Below are 22,101 nucleotides of genomic sequence, written 5' to 3'. Positions count from 1 at the left end.
ATGTGATGTTTTGATATATATATATATATATATATATATATTTTCAAGTGATTACTACAGTCAAGCTAATTAACCTATCCATCACTTCACATTGTTACCTGTTTCATGTGGGGAAACATTTAAGATCTATTCTCTTAGCAAATGTCAAGTGTATACTGCGGCAGTATTAACTATCATCACCATGCTGTAAATTAGATATATTCATTCTACGTAAATGAAACTTCATACCCTTTGGCCAGTATCTCCCCATTCCCCCATCTCCACCCCTCATAACCACTATTCTACTCTTTGCTTCTACAAATTTGACTTTTTTAGATTCCACATATAAGTAAAATCATGCAGTATTTTTCTTTCTGTGTCTGGCTTATTTAACTTTTCATAGCATCCTCCAGGTTCTATATTGTTGCAAATGGTAGAATTTTATTTTTTTTAGAGCCGAATAATATTCCATTGTGTGTATGTATATATATCTCTCTCTCACACACACACACACACACACACACACACACACACAATTTCTTTATCCATTCATCCATCCTGAGACTCTTAGCTTGTTTCCATATCTTAGCTATTCTGAATAATGCTGCAATGAAAAAAAATATGGGAGTGCAGATATCTCTTCGAGATACCGATCTCATTTCCTTTGGTTATATACCCTGAAGTGGGATTGCTGGATAGTCCCATGTTTAAATTTTTAAGAACCTCCATACTGTTTCCATAACATTCCATTTACATTCCCACTAAACAGTATACAATAGTTCCCCTTTTCCCCACATGCTCCCGAAGGGAGACTACAAGTTATGTGCCACCACACTCAGCAGCTATCTTTTGTCTTTTTCATAATAGCCATCCTAGCAGGTATAAGGTGATATCTCACTTTTATTTTAATTTGCATTTTCCTAATGATTAATCATGTTGAGCACCTTTTCATATATCTGCTGCCCATTTGTATGTTGTCTCTGGAAAAAATGTCTATTCAGATCTTTTGCCCATTTTTAATTGAATTATTTAGGATTTTTTGCTGTTGAATTGTATATGTTCCTTATATATTTTGAATTTTAACCCCTTATCATATACAATGTATTCCAAGGGGGGAAACATTCCAAGACTCCAGTGGTTGTTGAAAATAGATATTATCCAACCCAATTGGTATAGGGGGAATGAGGGATTGGTAAAGATTTGTTAAAGGATACAAAATTACAGCTAGATAGGAAGAATAAGTTCTAGTATTCTATACCACTGTTGGATGACTATAGTTAACAATAATATAATATATAGTTTCAAACAGCTAGGAGGATACTGAATGTTCCCAACACAAAGAAATGATAAATATTTGAGATGATGAATATGTTAATTACCCTGATCTGAACACTATACATGTATCAAAACATCACTATGTACTCCATAAATATGTATAATTATTATGTCAATCAAAAATAAAATTAAAAAGTAAAAAAAAAAAAATAGTACATTAATGCGTACTTTAATAAAGTTGAAAAAAAACAGCACATTTCGGTTCATGTCTTCCACCCACAAATTTAATGCCTTTTCCATCTTAACTGGGCACTTATCATGCACTGTGGCCATAACTTTTGCATTTTGAGGTGTGACAGCAAAACTAACACAGACTTATTATTTTTTTTTCCTTCACAATTTCATGAGTAGGAGATTCATTCTTACAGTAGATCTTAGCAACCTCAGCATACAATTTTTTTTCTCTCCTTAAGTCAAGAAGGGTCACCTTTTCACTTAAAGGAAACACTTTGCAGCAAATCAGAATTGTTAGCATCAGTACTTCTTTGCTCTTTGAGGCTATTGTTATTTAAAATAAGCATTACTTGAAGGCAAGCACTGTGATACTGTGACAGATTGACAAGAGCTACTGAGTGACTAAGGGACAGAGAGCGTCTACAGTGTGGATACTCTGGACTAAGGGATGATTCATGTTCTGGGTGGGACGGAGTGGGACAGTGCAAGATTTTGTCATGCTACTCTAAAGGGCACACAATTTGCAACTTATGAATTGTTTATTTCTGGAAATAGCTATTTAATATTTTTGGACTGCATTTGATTATGGGGGGTAAATGAAACCTCAGAAAGCAAAACCGCTGATGGGGGGGTGGTTACCATATATGTTTTACAAATAATTTCTCACATTATATAGGTTGTTTCTTCACTCTATTTTCTTTGCTGTGAGTTAAGCTTTTTAGTTTGTTTACCCTCCACTTGTTTAATTTTGCTTCTAAAAATTTTATGGTTTTAGATCTTACATTTAAGTCATTAATCCATTTCAAGCTAATTTTTGTATATGATGTAAGGCAAGGGTCCAATTTCATTATTTTGCCCAAAATCATTTATTGAAGAGCTTATCTTTTCCTCATTGTGTGTATCCTTGGTGTCCTTGTCAAAGATTGGTTGACCTTATATGAGGGGTTGATTTCTGGGTTCTCTGTTCTGTTCCAGTGGTCTATATACCTCTTTATATGCCGGTACTATACTGCCATAGTGTCTTGATTATTATAGCTAGCTCTGAAATATAATTTAACATCAGGAAATGTGATACCTCTAACTTTGGTCTTCTTTCTCAAGATTGCTTTGGCTATTCAGGGTCTTTGTGGTTCCACATGAATATTAGGATTGTTTTTTCTATTTTTGTAAAAAATTCCACTGGGATTTTGAAAGGGGTTACATCGAAACTGTAGATTGCTTTGGTTAGTATGGACATTTCAACAATATTAATTATTCCAATTCATGAACGTGAGATATCTTTCCATTTATTTGTGTCATCTTCAGTTTCTCTCATCAATGTTTTATGCTTTTCAGTGTACAGATTTTTCACCTCCTTGGTTAAATTTACTGTAGTTTTTTTTTTTTTTAACACCTAAAATATATAACTGTTATCTTCTATAAAGTCAGCATTAAAATTTAAACTAGCGTATTTCTCTTCAAAATTACAAAAACTTCAAAACTAATAACTTTTTTCATGAAAGAGTTGCACAAAACTCATAAATTTATTCCTAAATATGTTATTCTTCTTGATGCTATTGTAAATCGGACTGTTTTCTTCACTTTTTGGTCATAGATAATCTGTTGTTAGTATATAGAAATGCTACAAGTTTTCATGTATTGATTTTGCATCCTGCAACATTATCAAATTTGTTTATTAATTCTAACAATTTTTTATGTAGTCTTTAGGAGTTTCTTGTTTTTAAATTGTTTTAAGTACTTCATATTTAAAATGTAGATATTTTAGAGATGCTGTAATTGCAATTATGGACTGTTTTCCTCATCATTTATGATTTAAAAAATGTTTGAACATTCTTTTTTAGTGAATTCCAATAGTGGCTTTTCTTCCCTGCTTAACTTTAAGTTTTTCTACTTTTCAGTCCCTCTAATATGTGGTCCATAAAGAGACACGCTAATTTAACAATATATCTGTACTCTAAATTTGAAACACTTTATAAAGGGAAGAATTTTTTTAATAAATAATCTTTATATAGGTTTAAATTATTAAAGAACAGTTTTTATTTTTAACACCTAAAATGTATAACTGTCATCTTCCATAAAATCTGCATTAAAATTTAAATGACTAGTTTATTTCTCTTTAAAACTTTAAAATTAATAACTTTTTTCATGAAAGAGTTACACACAGCTCATAAATCTTAATCATAGTATTAGGAAAAACATTTTCATCCAAACCTTGATTTTCTCTACATAATGTATTAACTCATAATTTTTTTTATTTGTTCACATTATATTACAATATAATTTCATAATAAATGCCCAAACAAATACCTCTGATGCTTTTTAAAAAATATTTTAAATTGATCTATGTTAATATTTTTTATGATAGACTGTTTATGATATATTTCTGTCTTATTTTGGATAAATGTAATTTAAGTTAATGACTTTTTCCCATTAATTAACAAATTCAAGTATTCGGTATTTTTAAAAGATGCATTTTAAAACCACACTATCATATTCTGACAGATATTTTGGAGTTTAATTTTATTTGAAAATTCTGTCACTATTTTAATGAGAATGTTTTTGCCTATTCCCCCCTTCTTAGGCAGTATATATTGCACCCTTAAAAGCCCTAGTACGTGAAAGAATGGATGATTGGAAAGTTAGAATAGAAGAAAAACTTGGTAAAAAGTAAGTTCTTATAGTTACTTAAAAGATATGCTTTGAACAGTCTAAAAGGATCAAAAAATAAAAGAGTTGCATAAAATTGTTAAATGGTTTTATGATGATTTTATAGTCATTTATTTAAAGATACATAACTGCTATTAAAATGGTATTAATATTCCCATTGTTTTAAGACTGAAAAATGAAATCCCTTAAACTACTTAATGTGAGTACTTTTACTTGGCAAGATAACTTTTTCAAAATATTTTTATTGTAAAACAAAATAAAAATATCTCTTTTTTTCATATTATTCAAAGTAACTTCCAGAAACCACTTAGAAGACATTTTGCATGTAGATTATGTAAAAAAAATAAAAATTCTTTGAAGAATTTGTGTTTTCTTAATTAATATTTTAATATAGTATGAAGTTATTCATCGGAGTATTGTTTTTAATGACAAAAGATTACAGATAATCTGAATGTCCAATAGAGTATCACTAAGTAAATTATGGTACAGTCACACAATGCAAAATATGATATCACTCTATTTAAAAAAAGTATCACTCTATATACTAAAGGAATGATCTCCAGAGGTAATGTAAAAAAAATTCAGTAAAATATCCTCTCTTTTGTTTTTAAAAGATCATAAAGAATGTGACTATGTGGTTGTTTCAGAATTAGAACTAGGTGACTATAGGATAGGGATGATGTAGAGACCATCCACTACATATTCTTTGAACAATGTGAATATATTACATATTCAAAATATATAAAAGGTAAAAATCTTAAATCAAGAGGAATAAATTTTGGGGGAACATCATGCTTAGAGGAACCAATCTTGCCCTTTTTCTTGTTTTCCCAATCTTAACACAAATACAAAAATTATTTAGTAATTACCTAAAATTTGGAGTTAGCCTACAGATTTTCCTATGTATTATCTACCTCTTCTAGACTTATGTAGGTTTTTCTCTTTCTCACTATGAGACACATATTTGCCCTGGCTTATCTTGTTTATGTCCTAATATGTTTGAATTTTCCTTTAAAATCTATAGAAAATCCCAATCTAAGAAAAGAAATGTTTACATATAATCTTAATTCACATAATCTTAATGAAGTTTACATAATCTTATTAATATATATTCTCAATGAATTCCTTCTTTTGTCTTGATAAATTAACACTTTCCCTCATTAAAATAATTTTTATTTCAACGTATGGACAAAGAGATATGAATTCAACTTTATAAAATCACATGGGGCAGAGAATCTGTAAACTAATTAAAGCAAAGTTTGACACTCTTGCGTATCTGTTTAAAAGTTAGATAAGTCAGTGATTTTAATATGTATGTCTTTCATATTATGGCAACAAATCATCTTAGAATTCTTAAGAAGCATATATTTTGGGCTCAGAAAGTTTCAAAGATCAAAGGGTTTTAAAGAGTTTTAAGCTTTAGAAAGTCTTATTTTAAAAGTGATATATTTTTGCCTTTCCAAGGTCATTTGTTACTTGAAAAGTTTAAGGGATCATTTTATTTCCCTCCAGAGTTATTGAACTAACAGGGGATGTGACTCCTGATATGAAGTCCATTGCCAAGGCTGACCTAATTGTCACTACACCAGAGAAGTGGGATGGAGTCAGCAGAAGCTGGCAAAATAGGAGCTATGTTCAGCAAGTCACTATTCTCATCATAGATGAGATTCATCTGCTTGGTGGGTACCACTGTATTTAAAGCCAGTTTACAAACTTTGACTTTTTAAAAAATTAATTATTAGTATTATTTTAATTGAAGATAACATTTATATATATTTATGGGGTACAATGTGATATTTTGATATATGAATATAATGTAGAATGAATACATCAAGCTAATTAATATATCCCACTTCACTTAAAAATTTTTGTGGTAAGACACTAGAAATTTATTCTTAGCAATTTTGAAATGTACATTATTAACTGTAGTCACTTTGCCTGCTCTCACAAACTTATTCCTCCTATCTAACTGAAACTTAATGCCCTTTGACCAACATCTCTCCATTTCCTCCCCACTCCACTCCCTCAGCCTCAGGTAACCACCTTTCTACTCTTTACTTCCATAAATTCAACTTTTTTTGATTCCACATGTAAATAAGATCATGCAGCATTGATCTTTCTGTACCTGGCTTATTTCTTTTAGAATAATGTCCTCTGGGTTCATCCATGTTGTCACAAATGACAGGATTTTCCTTCTTTTTTAAGGCTAAATCGTATTCCATTGTGTATATATACCACAATTTCTATATCTGTGGATCTGTTGGTGGACACTTAGGTTGATTCCTTATCTTGATTATTGTAAATAATGCTACAGTGAACATAAGAGTACAGATATCTCTTCAGCATATTGATTTCAATTGCTTTGAATATATACCCAGCAGTGGGATTTCTGGATCATATGGTAGTTCTATTTTTAGTTTTTTGAGAAACCTACAAACTTTGCTTTCCTAGTTGCAACAGCCAGCAACTACTAACAAGCAGACTTTTTAACATCTATTATTTCTATTTCCTAGGGGAAGAAAGAGGCCCTGTTCTAGAGGTCATTGTATCTCGAACAAATTTTATCTCATCACACACAGAAAAGCCTGTTAGAATAGTTGGACTGTCTACTGCATTAGCGAATGCCAGAGACCTTGCTGACTGGCTCAACATTAAACAGGTATGTGAAAGATTGATAAAGTAAGTGTTTCGTAGTGTGGCTTAGATAGCCATACTAAGGAGGTATCATATAAAAATTCAAAATGGTTTCTCTCTCATATTTACTCTAGATGGGCTTGTTCAACTTCCGACCATCAGTGCGCCCAGTTCCTCTGGAAGTTCATATTCAAGGCTTCCCAGGTCAACATTACTGTCCTCGTATGGCTAGTATGAACAAGCCTGCATTTCAGGGTAAGCTTCAGATTCTTGGAATGAAATAATAACCATTCTTTATGGTAGCTATCAAATGCATTTGAAATGGTTTGGGTTTCTTTGAAAGGGTGATAATGGTCCAACTTCTACAAATATCTAAAGCTATTTATCTCAACTGTTAGGGAATATAAATATATGTTAAATTACCTGTTGAAAATTGGATTTCATAAATGATAAGGTTTTTGTAGTAGAATAAAAGTATGTAATTTTTAAAAGTAACCAAATTATTCTTAATCAATTAAAGAGTTGTCTTATGGTAGTTAGTAGCGTCAACAAATGATAAATAGGAGCTACAATTCAAAAACATCATATAATCTTAATTTTTATGAAAAACCATAAAACTTAGAAATTTCAGTACTTTGGGGCATGCTTCTTTTTGTGTGTTTTGTTTTCCCGTTTCCCTTTTCTAACAAATTAGGCAAACAGGAAAGATTTAAGAATAACACTCCTATTTTATTGAAACATGTTTTATTTAGGCTGCATAAGGAATATTTATTATATCAATTAAAAATAACCTCTAAAATAAATTCTCAAATGTGAACTGCTGCTGATTGTGAGGTGACAGTTGTGAGGTGACTTTTTAGCTGCTGTAATTACCCTTATGACAGAAGCAAAGTATTGATTGTGAACTAGAGACCAATCTTGGCAGTTCAGATTATTTACACCTCCACAGAAGCATTGTACAAAATCACTAATGAACAATAAATCTGCCATGAGCTGTTCAGCCACACCTGTTCTTGCAGCAGCAAAAATCCATTAAATGTTCAGGTTTAAAAAAAGAGAGATCCATTCATATTTATGTGTACAAATGATACCAATATTGTACTAATATGTGTATTTTAAACATTGTATCTCTAATATGATTTATCAAAGCTTTATCATTTACATTATAATATTCTGATAAATGGTAAAGGAGTAAAATAAGATAAATGAGTTTATTTTTCATAATATGCATTGTTGAAATTGCTTATATCTAAGGAATGACTGATTGCCTACCATTGATGGAAATGAAGCATTTTGTGTTATGTAAATCAATAGTAAACAACTGAAATTCTTACACTTCTTTAGATATGGTATCAGCACAACAGCTATCCTTCTAAACTATTTATTATACCTGTAGTGATTACCATATTTCTTTGACTTTAGAAATATGATTTTGTGATAGCTTTATTTCTCACAGTTAGGGTATAAATAAAGTCAAGGTCATGCCAACATTTCCATTATAAACCTTGTTTCCTAGCCCATAAAAAGAAATTCTCCAGCTCACATTTCAAACAAATTACAAAGAGGTTGAACTTTTTTATATAAATTTTTTAAATATCTCTGACTTTTAAGAGAGCCATATCGACATAAATATATATTCTGCATGTGGCATCTTATCAGAGTTTTGGCTCCTATGTATGGCAAAGAAAGCTCATTCCCAGTTAGGCCAACTGATTTATATGGCTCTTTAAATAATTTTTTTTAAAGATTTGATTTACAAAATTCCCTAGCCTTGTTACTCAGGTTTCAAACTACTCATCTTATCTTTATGTTCACTACCATGTGCCATTACTCAGATATACATTCAGTCATGGTATTCTTTTCAACCCTCTTCTACATTCTCTCATCTTCCCTCTTGAAACCTCAAACGTGTTTTTAGAGAAATGGAGGGAAAACATTCATCTGATATATCTCTTAACCTGTTTATTGACAACAACTCTCTTAATGTTTCCATCTACTGTTAAAAGGACAAAAATAAAAGGAATTTTTTGTGGTCTGTCTTAGACATTTTTCATCACCTTGTAGGACTTGACTCTCTCACCAGACCCCAGGACTAGTTAATTGTAATATCACTGCTTAGGCAAGCAGAAATATCTCAGAAACACAACTCAATAGAAAATAGAACAGAAAACAACATGAGATTCCATGTCTGTGAATAGCTCTTAATGGAGAGTCTCAGCCTTTTAGTTTCTCCTTTTGACAGTTTAGAATGGAACTTGGAGCAGACATAATTAAATCATCTTTCTTTCTGAGGCAATATACTCCATAGGTAAGGCCTCACCACCTTCTTCCTGTCACCTGTCCAATATGCTGCCAGATCCATATAATACCTGGAATAATGCTAAATTTTATGACCAAATTAAAAATTCACCTAAATCATTGACATCATTAGTTTTCATGTATTCTTTTGATAGCTATTGAAATTCATGTTCTTTTGTTAAATGGCTTACCATTTCATTTTCCACAACTTTTTAACAGCAATTAGAAGCCATTCTCCTGCCAAACCTGTTTTGATATTTGTCTCATCTAGACGTCAAACTCGTCTTACTGCTTTGGAATTGATAGCCTTTCTGGCTACTGAAGAAGATCCAAAGCAGTGGCTGAATATGGATGAAAGAGAGGTAAGCAACATTATTTTGCCTTCTACTTCTTATACATTTCAGATTATATTGTAATGAAAATTATACATTTAGTTATATTTAGTTTTATTCTATAATGAAAGTATAAAATAATGTTGAAATTTGGAAAAAATAATAGAGGAAAGAAAAAATATGTAATAAATACTGCCACCTTAACACAACACTGTTAATATTCCGGTATATTTTGTTCCATTATTTTTGCACTAAATATTTATTTTATATACCCATATGTATGATTTTTCCCTCTAATATTATCACTTATATATATTTTAATGTTCAACTAAGATTTCATAATATTTGTGTTTATCCCTGCCCTCATGGAACTTAAAATCAATTTTGTAAAATTAACTTTTTGAAAAATGTATAATAACAATTTTTTAAATTTAGAAAACGCTAATATATAAAAATTAAAAATGTGATCCTTTTACTAATAACCACCATTAAAATTTTAAATAATTATAATTTTTATATTTATACAATTATATTTCATTAAGCAGCTATTCTGTGGTATTTTCTTCTATACTTAAATAATCATACATCTTTTATTTTTTAGATTTTTCTTTATTTAGAATTGTTTCCTCATATAGAGTTCTAAAAATAAAATTTATGGGTCAAATAATGTGAACATTTTTATAGCTTTTCATATGCACTACTAATTACTTTCCAAAAGGACTGTGCTAACTGATGTCATCACCATCGATGTATGAATTATCAGCAGTATATAACAGTTTCGTACATCCTCATTTGTTGTAACAGTATATTATAGATAAAATATTATCGTATTGCTTTAATGTATGCCTTGATTTTTGTAAGGTTGAACTCTTTTTTAATATATTTGTTCACTGGTTGTCTTTTTTCTTTGTTATCTCTTCATTTCCTTTGGTCTTTTATCTATTCCAGGATAGCATTTTGTCTTGTAGATTTGTGTGAGAGCCTTACCAAATTAAAAAAAAAAAAAAAAATACACGTATCCAAAACTTTATATGATATCACTTTTTCTCCATATATATGGATTACCATACATATATACATATTAATCTTTCATCTAATGTATTAGAAAATTTTGCTAGTTCATTGCTTGTCTTTTTATCATGGTATCTTTTTTATAAATAGAAGATTTTGTATTTTATATAATACAGTCTGTTAATATGGTCCTTTGGGATTCTTTCTACTGTATCTAAATGATATTCCTCCTCCCCTCCATAGATTTGATATATAGTAATTTTCCTTTCTCATACTTTTCCAGCTTTTAAAAGGATTTTCTTAGATGGAGTTATGATGGAAACAGCTGATATCAGTAACACAGGAGTTAGTTGCATTGTCATCTTTCCACCTTTCTTCCTCCATGTATGTCCCTCTTTGTGAGCTCAGGCAGCCTGAAGAACAGTGTTGGTTCGCATCAGTAAAAAACAGTGTTTTAAACCCACTAATATGCAATCTTAACAGTTTGCAGATTTCTCCCCTATTCATTTAGGGTTGGTAGGCCTGTTGGATAGCACTGTATATGTTACGTTATAGGTAATAGTTAACTGATATTTCAAAATGTTCTTGCTTAGTTCAACAGATGACCTTATTCACTAACAAACCCCCAAAATTGCCTCAATATAAAGGCTATCACATGACTGCTTGCAGTAGAGTAAAAACTATCATTTGATCTATAAAATTTCATCTTTCTTTAAGTTACTTGTGTGTTTATACCAAATATTTAGTCAAGATAATTTAAGGTCAAATTAATTTTGTCAAAAGATTTTTTTGTCCTGTATTATTTAATTGGTATGCATAAATGATCATCCTGTTGTGTCTAAAACTGTCATAACTTAGGAGGCAAATGCTGAAAAACAGATATATGGAATATTGGTGACTCAGTTTATGTGTAATATATATTTAAACTTGATGTTATTCCTCTTATGTCTTATCCCGAAACATGTGCCAAATGGAGCCTTTCTTTGAAGTCAGGGTACAAACTACAAAACTTCTAAACACATTTTGGGATGTTCACTCAAAGTATGTGGACACTGTGCATTTAGTACATATATGACTCACGTTAACTTCAAATGTGAACCTCATGTGCTCTCTTCCAAGCTATAGTTATGCCTCCACTATTTTTTTTTTTATTTTAGTGTATGAGCCCTAAGGAACTGTGGATAACTCAGCCATTGTGTAGCATTATTTCTCTTTTTGTGTTTTTTTAATCAACATAAAACTTTTATCACCAAAGCTAAGTGCAAACCATAGAATTTATTCACATGATGTCTGCTGTTTTTGTAGATTTCCTCTGCTAAAATAGGATAGCTAGAAAATGTTACTTTATATGAAATATTTGTTATAAATTCATTTTAAATTTATTAGTCATGTTGCTATATTTATTAATATTGATGAATTTATAAATGTATTTATTAAAATTTATTATAAAATATTTATTATAAAGTAGGACAGCTAGAAATAATTATGTCATTTCCAGATTTTTTGTTTTACCAAGTCTATTTCAAGAATAAGGCAACCTAGGCCTTTTTTTATTACTGCTTCTAAAAACAATCACCTTTAAAATCAAAATTTCAGAGGGTTTGTAAGTGATTACTATGTAAATTCAACATGATTATACCAAAGGCTAGTATAAAATTGGTACTTCAGTTGTTGAGCTCCTAAATGATTAACTTAAAGTAGGAAAACTTTTTAACATTTTAATCTTTTTATGGGTTACATTCTGTAATATTCTGGGATGGAAGCTTAGTGGCTATTCCTGTTGCTACTCCTTAAACAGAGTTAAATATGGTGTTCTGTGGGATGACATGGGTAACTGGTTAGGACTCTAGTGTTGACAACTTGAGCTTTTGATGGAGGCCAGGTAAGCATAGCAGCCATTATCCTGGCATCTGTGGGGCAGGGTGTCTGGTTTAGACCTGCATCCAAATTACTCTGCCGTTGAATGACCTTAGTCAGGACCTGTCCTGGATATTTTGGTTGGGGAGAGAGGAGGAAGAGTGACGAAAGTAGGGGGAATCTGAAGAGGATAGAGAGAGAATGTGACTAAGAAGAATATATGTGTTCTAATTTATTTCTTAGCAAAGGCAAAAAAACTTATCTTTCTTTCTTCTTAATCCAGTATAGTCTCAGAGTAAACTTATTAGGAAGCAGACAGACACCTTCACATGTATCACTGATGTAAGATCTTACTGCATCAGGAAAATCCCATAAGTAATATTCTTCCATATTTGTCATTAGGAAGCCTTATTGTAGTGGTTTCAAAAGTTCATGGGTGTATTCTGCCATGTCACTTGGATTCTACCACTTCCACCATTAACCTCAAATTATTGCTGCGTCTTTGCATCTCTCTCTGAAGCTTCAAGTCAAGACAGAAAAATCTGAATGCCTGAGTTTCAGTCTCTGGCATACAGCAGGAAAAGGCAAATAGTTTCCCCTCTTTGGCTTCTGTTGTAGGAGGTGATATTCAGATACTGGCTGTTAATAAACAGCAAAGATCCACTACAGTCCTTCCACTGCTCAAACTTACTCATACACTATTTTCTCCATATCTACACTTAACATTTTTTTTCGTGTAATAATGCAATTCTCCCTTATATAACCAAAATCCAGCTATCCCTCCCCAAGCGGAGACAACTAAAAATTTCACCATTTATTCCATTAAAACTCAGTCCTAGAGCTCTTGCTTAATCTAATCACCCTCTGGTTCTTTTGCAAGCCCATTTCAATATTCTATAGCCAGTGGACTAAATTATAAAGTTACCCACAACCAACACATGCTGTTTTCAACAGTAGAGGATAAGGAGAGAAAAGAGAAACAAAATTAGTTAAAATATATTAGTTCATACATGAGACAGCAAGGAAGCAAGGATAGAGGCCACAGTATTTATTTCTGCAACTGATCAGGGAACCACACAGATATTTATAATTTATTTTCTCTACCATCCATCACCTGTACACCTTTTTTTCAACCAGCCACTAAGCTAATCAAGATTCGTTATCCAGTGGAGTGACCAAAACCCACATTCCTGAGAGATTGGAATGAAATCCAAAGAAAATTGGACTTTTATATATGCTTAAGATACGGGATTGTAAAAATCATTAATTTTTCAAATGGATATAGTGGTGTAAGAGTTTCTCTGGGGTCCATGCCAATTTTTCTCTCCCTTTACTGTGTGCAACAGCCCAGTTTCTTCATCAGGATCAGTTGTCCAGACTACATTGTGACCACATTTTTTTTTCTTCACCTGGTAGCATGGGATCCTCAAAGGTCATTTGGCTATTTCAGCATCCAAGTAATTTTATTAATCCCTTGGATATTAAGCCTCCCAACTAGCAGAGCTAAAGTTATAGGGAAGAGAAGCAAAAATTTTGTGAGTGATTATTAGCTATGATTTCACAGGGCATCTACACATCTTGACTACTTGGTTCCTAGAAATGTATATTCTAGCAGTCAGAAAAATTGTATCATTGATGACTACTAGTTCAGAGCATACACCTCATCCTACAGTATAACACCCCAACCTTTCCAATGTATTTTCTTACAGATGCCACTCTGAGTCATTAATCTATAAATCCAGCTCTTTCTGTTGATGAGGGACATACTAAGACCAGTGTATTTCACAGCATCATCCCCTTGTTTTACTTTTTTCTCTGTAAAGTGAGTTTGTCAGTCAGCAACATTAGTGTACAGGATATCACAATGGTATATAAGGCGTTTGGTAATTTTACCATTGAGGCTATTGGCAGAATCATGATTGGTAGGAAAAGCGAATTAAAATTCAAAGTCTAAGTGTCTGTTCTTATAGAGATGAATAGATGTCCCCTCAATGATAGAGATGGTCCAGTATAATCTCTTCACTACCAAATAACTATCTAGTCCCATGGGTAAGGTCCTTCAGAATGGTCCAAGAGTTTATACTGGTGGCACAATAGGCACTGAGCAGTGTCAATATCTGGGTCCACCTGAGGAAAGGGAAGTTTATGTTTGGCTCATGCATAATTTTTATCTCTTTCACTCTGGCCACTTAGTAGTTAAAGCAATTACACAAAACACTATGACCTGGGAAGGAGACTGCCTGATATTCTCAGAAGTGGTTATTTCACCCACTTGATCATTAACAGCATTTTCCACAATACTGTTAACTTTTTGACAAGAATTTTCATGGAATACAGATAGTCTTTTATTCTGGGACTATTCTAAAAGTTAATCCTAAAACTCGTCTTTCTTGCCACCTGTCCTCCAATAGTGCTACTGGTAAGCTCCTTGCCAATTTAGTAACGACAAGGCAAAGTGTTGATCATCAACTTGCATCATCTCTACTTTGCAGTAAAGTGACAGTGAAATACCCAGTTTGTGATCCTCAGCTTCAGTTGCAAGATCACCTAGTATCACATAGTCAGGCACTCAGTCTTCTTTCTCTTCTCACCACCCCCGCAATACCCATAAAAATTAATAATGCTCTAATTCAAAGCAACAGGCAACCCTTACCAGAATTTATATTCATTCATGTAGCATATTATTTATTGAATGTGTACAATTTATCATTTATCAAGCACCATATTAGCCTTGAGAACTGATCTCAGTTCTCAAGGAGCTTAAATGAAGAAGACAGAAATTAAATATGTAATATATATTTTATATATATGTTTAAGCAAGTAAAATAATTGCAAGTTATGAAAATTCCTGTGAACTAAACTAATAAGAAATGAAATGGAATAAGAGAAGGGGAGGATATTTAAATAAAATGGTCAGGGAAGACTTCTTTATGTAAGAAGCTGAGAATCAAAGGATAAAAATGAGCTAGCTGTACCAAAAAAAAGGAGATAACATTTCAGGCAAAGGGAATAGTATGTTAAAGGAACTAGGGGATCAGGTTGGCTGTAGCAGAATAAGCTAAGAGGAAAACAGCACAAGTTAAGTTTGAGAGATAGGCAGAAGGCCAGCTGGTGTAAGGCCTTCGAGCCATGGTTAAGGAGTTTGAATTTTAGTCTAAGTACTATAGGAAGACAGTCATTTATTAATTTATTAAACAGACATGTATTGAACTTCTTCTGTGTATCAGGTACAGTTCTTGCCCTTACAGAATTAACATTCTAATGGAAATGATACATAATAAGCATATATGTCAAAGTGTGATGATTCCTATAGGAAAAAAAATAATAAACAGTAAAGGCAATAGGGAGTGCTGGGGTGGTAGTGGAATATTGTACGTGTTCTCACTTAAAGGTAAAGAAGCCCTCTCTGATAAGGTAACCTCTAAATAGAGAACTAAAGGAAGCAAGAAAACAAACCAAATAGATAAACAGATATCTAAGGGAAGGATGTTCCAGGGCATTATAATGTTTTAAGCTCATATCTATCTTCTTTATCCCTTCTATCCTTTACTCTAAGCCTTTCCCTTTTCAATAAATGTGTCACTATCAACTTAGATGTTTGAGTCAAGAACTCGAGTCATTCTTTTTTTTTTAATTTCAAAATATCATGGGGGTAAAAATATTTTGGGTTACATGTATCAATTTTGTTATGCTTGAGTCAGGGCTATAAGGATGCTTATCACCCAGATAGTGTTCATTGTACTCATTAGGTAGGTGTTCACCCATTCCTCCCTTTCCCTCCCTCCTGCTTGACTTCCACGGAATTTTACTTCCCTCTGTGCACATGTGTGCCATTGGTTAGTTCCAGTTTAATAGTGAGTACATGTGGTGTTTGTTTTTCCATTCTTTAAATACTTCACTTAGTCTCCGGTTCCATCCAAATTGTTGCAAAACACCTTAATTCATCCTTTCTTCATGGCTGAGTAGTATTTCATACTGTACATATACCACATTTTATTAATCCACTTATGAATTGATGGGTATTTGGGTTGATTCTACATCTTTGCAATTGTGAATTGTGCTGTAGTAAACATTCTAGTGCAGGTGTCTTTTTGATAAAATTACTTCTTTTCCTTTGGATAAATACCCAGTAGTAGAGTTACTCAATCAAATGGTAGGTCTACTTTTAGTTTTAGTTCTTTGAGGAATCTCCATATTGTTTTCCATAGAGGTTGTACTAATTTGTAGTCCCACCAACTGCAAAGCATTCCTTTCTCTCTGCATTCACACCAGCATCTACTGTTTTTGGACTTTTTAGTAAAAAAGCCATTCTAACTGGAGTAAGGTGATACCTCATTGTAGTTTTAATTTGCATTTCCCTGATTATTAGTGATGCTGAGCATTTTTTCATGTGTTTATTGGCCATTTGTCTATCTTCTTTTGAAAAGCTTCTGTTCATGTCTTTGTCCACTTTTTAATGGGATTGTTTGTTTTTTTCTTACTGATTTTATTGAGTTCTTTGTAGATTCTGGTTATTAGCCCTTTTTTGGATGTATAGCTTGCAAAAATTTTCTCCCATTCTGTAGGTTATCTGTTTGCTCTGTTGATTGTTTCCTTGGCTGTGGAGGAGCTTTTTAATGTAATCAAGTCCCATTTATTTATTTATTTATTCGTGGTGTTGCCGTGATTGCCATTGGGGCCTTTTTCATAAACTCTTTGCCTAAGCCAATATCTAGAAGAGTTTTTCCAGCATTTCCTTCTAGTTTTCTTATGGTTTCATGCCTTACATTTAAGTCCGTTATTCATCTTGAATTAATTTTTGTGAGTAGTGAGAGATATGGATCCTGTTTCAATCTTCTACATGTGGCTATCCAATTTTCCCAAACTTCAATCTATACTACAAGGCTATAGTAATCAAAACAGCATGGTGTTGACACAAAAATAGAGACATAGGCCAATGGAACAGAACGGAGAACCTACATATAAAATCATCCACACACAGCCAACTGATCTTTGACAAAGCAGACAACAATATACACTGGAGAAAAGAAGCCCTATTCACTAAATGGACAGTCATTCTTGATTCCTTTCTTTTTCTCAACTCCTATTCCTTGTCTATCAGGAAGTCTTATTGATTCTAGTCCCAAACATATCTTTCCATTCTCATTGCCACCAACCTAGTCATCCCTAGGCCACCATCGTCAGTAATTTCATATTTATTTCATACCTCTGCTTTAATCCATTTCCTACTAAGCAGCAAAAGTGATCTTAAAATGTAAATTAGAGTTTGTAATTTGCGTCACTTAAACTTTTTAATTCCCTGAAACACTCTTCCCTTAGATATCTGTTTGGTTTGCTTCCTTCAGTTCTCTGTTCATAGGTTACCTTATCATAGAGGCCTTCTTGTATATCCAAGATTTTCAAATAGAGATTTCAAGACAATTAGATGTAAAACTCACAGATGATGTGAGGTGAACATATCAGCATGGGAGCATCAGCATAGAGGCAGCATTTAAATCCAGGTGAGTGTATATGTGCCCCTCAGGCAATGTATGGAGAAACAGAGGACAGGCCTTGAGGGATTCTCTCAGTTTGAGCTGAGGTAGAAAGTGAGGAACTGGCAAAGGACGCTGAGAATGTGATGCCAGTGTGGTAAGATGGTGTTCTAAAACACTGTAGAAGAGAAGATCCCATGAAGGAAGGAGTGCTTGGCTACATCAAACAATGGGAGTTGAGTAGGATGAGAGTAGAGAAACACCCATGGATTTAGAACTTGGAGTAAGTGACGTGTTGTGAACAGAAGCCAGTTTGGGATGGATTGAAGAGTAAATGAGGGGGAAAAATGGAAGCAAAGAGGATATGTAACCACTTCTGAAAGCTTTACTATGTAATTTAATTAATGTTATAATTTAGCACTTAGCAAGTATGTTCTGTCAGCTTCCTCCATAGATATCCTGTAGTCTGGTCCCATACACGAGGGTGAACAGTGCTAGAATCTGGATTAATTGCCATCTAGCATCAAAAGATAGCAGAAGGAAGACCCTTTTTTCTCAGTTCACTTACTGGTTAAATCTCAGAATATTGTCCTTATTTCACCACTCACACCTTGGATAAGACACCATATCTGGGATGAGAAAGCAAAATGCTGGCTGAAGATTAGACTTTATTCTAACGAAGTCTTGCTTACTTTCTTCCCCTCACCTCTTCCCCATGTATCTTGCCAGTTAGCAGCAAGGCGACCCCTTTCTTTCTCTGCACTGTTAAATAAAATCCTGAGGTATGGTTGTCTTTGGGCTTCAGAAGCGGTAGCAAGGGAATTTAAGGGAATTAGAGAAGTATTGGTAAAGTTTAGAAACTATTGTTTTTAATTAATTAATTTTATTTCTTGAATTCTTTTTTATCAGTAAATCAGTAGACTGTTCTACAGTGTTTCTTTCATTGTTGATTTTTTTCCTTCAGTCTATGAGGTTTATCATACAGAAGTATATTATAAGAAATTAACATTTGGTAATTATAAGGAAATGTTTTAACTTCATTTAACATCTCTAACAGATAGGATATTAATATATTAAATTATTTGCACTAAGAAAACTTCATAACTTTTATGATTCTTCTGTATGGTGTAGCTTTTATTAAGCATTTTAGACAATTGATAAGCATTATTCAGTGGCATATGGTCTGAGTCTGACATGCTTTGAAAAGAGTACAAAGTTCTGATAATGAGGATTCTGTGAAAATGAGAAAACCAGCACACCAGATATGCCTTGAGAAAGTATGGGTTTTTAGCATCTTGAAACAATATATCACACTCAAAGGGACAGAACTGGACTGCACAATCTGTTAGCTCATTCTTGTCCAATCTGGTCTCGTCCTTTCTTTTGGAGCCAGCATTGTCATCAACTCACTGAATTATATTCTGACTGGAATGTATTTCAGGCACACAGTAATGTATCTACTTAAATGGAATCCTATCTTTCTACAAAAGCTTTTTCAGTATAATAAATTTAAAATATAAAAAAATTCTATTAAGTTAAAGTAAATGGTTCAACAGTTTACATATGTGCCTCCTCCCCACTACCCTAAAAAAAAAGACCACTACTTAGAAAAGATCTGTTTTTCTTTTATGTACAATATTGAATAATTTTTTTTTGGTTTAACTGTCAGGTGGTCAGACATATTTCAAAGGCTGTTTATTGGAAAGATATCTATGCATTACAACAAGTATTTGTTGAACAGAAATGAACTGTAAAGTTAAAACTTATTTTATCAAAGTGTTTTAATTCTCAGGCTTTTTTTAATTCTATAGCAGCCCTTCTTAACAATAACTAAGTCTTAATGTCCTAAGGCATCTATTTTATGTAATAAACAAACTTGTCTTCTATCCGTGTAGAATGGTACCAGCCATCCTTAGAAAAACTGAGAAGATGGTAACCCAAATATTTTTCATGGAGCTTAATTTTCTCTTGGAAACAGTGTTGAGAAAGGCTATTCTATAGTATTCAAAATCACTGAATCTTTTCAGTTGAAATATACTGGGTTGTATAAATCAATTGAGTGTTATATTAGAACTGTATTACTTTATACAAGAGATTAAATGAGATAATTTTGTAAAGAGATAAGCATAATGACTGACATATAATCAGCGCTTAACAAATAATATCTATTATCATCGTCTTAAGCTTTCATTATTCTAAATTCCTAAATATTTTGCTTATATTGTGATGTTTTAATCAAATTGAAACTTATTAAAGTACAATAACAAAGATGTGTATCATTTAATCCAAAAAATTATATTTTCAAATTTGTACAGTCTGTCCTAATAATATTTTATGCTTAACAATTAACAACTATAAATTTTGCTTTTTTATGATGTTCAAATCATTCTGAATGCATCCACAGAAACCATGTAATAAATGAAGGGTTTTTTTTTGTAATTGTCCTCATGAGGATTTGAAGTCTTTGCCAGTTCAGATAGGCAAATAGTTCCTTATAATGCATTGATTTATGTACTGGGAGTGAGGATAGTAAGAAACAGCTAGCCTTTCCTGATGCAAAAGGCATGATATTAATGCCTCACTAGACCTCCTACCATAGGATTTTTTAGCTTTTCTATGGCAAATGGTACATTACTTTTTGGGTATGTTTGGCATTGCCATGGGGAACCATCAATTACACAAGTTATATATACTTATTTAAGTTATAAAACTGAAAAAAAAAATCCTTCAACTAGTTGTCAGAGCATGAACATTCAGTGAATTAATTCCTAATAGTATAAATTGAAGATATTTTATGCAGTGAACTATTGAATAAAAAGTGGGTAATAGTCTGTCACTTGAGAATAGCTAACATATGATTTATGAGACGAGACAAGCACTTTTTTTTATAGCATGCATTTGGAGTCAGTTTACATATCTTGTGCTAATTTTAAGGTAAAGTGGATTTATGTTAATACATTTCCATATTCTTGCTTAATAGTTCTTAAAGTAAATAATGCAGGAATATCAGGTAGCCATACTGTGAATGTGAAATAGAATGAACTGTTTATACATCGCATTCAGTTCAATAAAAGTTGATAAGTAATATTTCTGATACATATGTCATTAAAATATCACCCAGTCTGTGCAGTGCTTTTTACACATTATAATTATTATAAAGCTAAGCTAAACCGTATCGTGCTATTTTATGGATTATTAGTATAAAACAGCTTGCTTCCACATAAAAAAACTTAGAAAATTTTTCTGACCATTGAAAATAAAATTAATAAAAATGAAAAGAGTACTGCATTATATGGGTATTTTGGTCCTGTACATTTTTACTAAACTGCACCAGCCAGCAAAGTTTCTCTTCCTGGAGATTTTGTGATCTACTTATTGGTTTATGCAAGAAAATAAATGTATTGCAAGTATACTTGTATATTTAGAGGTGGTTAATAGTAGAAGAAAAAAGGAAATGAGATCTAAAGAAAAATGTCAGTTTTTCACAGTTCTGTCTCAGATATTTAAAATTACACGTGTACCTATTTCCAAGTTCCTCCTCCATTGCTTAGTGGTGGAATGTGGTAGTGAAGCTATAAAGATATGCCCTTCTTTTAAATGCTCATGTATTCTTAAATCACTTGATCTCTGCATTACTGCCCTCATAGAGTTGCCCAGAAAGAACTTCTGTATGCTGTACCTTATGTCTGCAGTGGTCCTCGACTCCTGGGGCATAGACCAGTACTGGAACCAGGCCAGACAGCAGGAGGCTAGTGGAGAGCTAGTAAGCAAAGCTTCATCTGTATTTACAGCTGCTCCCTATCACTCACATCACCACCTGAGCTCTACCTCCTGTAAGATCAGCAGTGGCATTAGATTCTTATAGGAGCGCGGACCCTACTGTAAACTGCGCATGCGAGGGATCTAGGTTGCGTACTCCTTATGAAAATCTAATGCCTGATGCTCTGAGGTGGTGCTGAGGCAGTGATGCTAGTGCTGGGGAGTGGCTGCAAACAGATTATCATTAGCAGAGAGGTTTGACTGCACAGAGACCATAATAAATCAATTGCTTGCAGACTCATAAACAAACTCTATCAGTGAGTGGCAAGTAATAGATGCAGTTAAGCTGCATCCGGTGGCAGGCTTTATAGTGGCAAGTGAGTGGATGTACTTCAATTGTACAGCTGCAGCTGTTGGCAGGCTTTCAGTCAGAATTCAACACAGTTTAGTCCGCGTGTGGCCTGCCCATTATTTTATTTACCCCTTTTGTCCGCACCTCTTTCCTGGACTGTTTACTTGTCTCAGTCACAGTTTTGGTAAGCACACAAGCTAATCCTAGCAAAAATGAAAAAAGCCAAAAG

The 22,101-nt window shown here is 32.9% G+C and overlaps 1 protein-coding gene across 6 annotated transcripts in view; it reads left to right on the top strand.

The window, feature by feature from the left end:
- Positions 1 to 22,101, top strand: part of ASCC3 (activating signal cointegrator 1 complex subunit 3) — a 307,070-nt gene that overhangs the window by 194,816 nt on the left and 90,153 nt on the right. For 5 of the 6 annotated variants that reach the window (XM_045544081.1, XM_045544080.1, XM_045544082.1 and 2 more), the window contains 5 exons: positions 4,070 to 4,155; positions 5,668 to 5,834; positions 6,669 to 6,814; positions 6,924 to 7,044; positions 9,307 to 9,449. In XM_045544081.1, the coding sequence (XP_045400037.1) occupies positions 4,070 to 4,155; positions 5,668 to 5,834; positions 6,669 to 6,814; positions 6,924 to 7,044; positions 9,307 to 9,449 (663 nt within the window). Of the gene's footprint in view, positions 1 to 4,069; positions 4,156 to 5,667; positions 5,835 to 6,668; positions 6,815 to 6,923; positions 7,045 to 9,306; positions 9,450 to 22,101 lie in introns of those variants that run through there. The other variant, XM_045544085.1, reaches the window with a different exon arrangement.

The sequence above is a fragment of the Lemur catta genome, chromosome 2, assembly GCF_020740605.2.
Source record: "Lemur catta isolate mLemCat1 chromosome 2, mLemCat1.pri, whole genome shotgun sequence".
In the NCBI taxonomy this organism is placed as follows: Eukaryota; Metazoa; Chordata; class Mammalia; order Primates; family Lemuridae; genus Lemur; species Lemur catta.
This window is presented reverse-complemented; position numbering and strand designations above follow the sequence as displayed.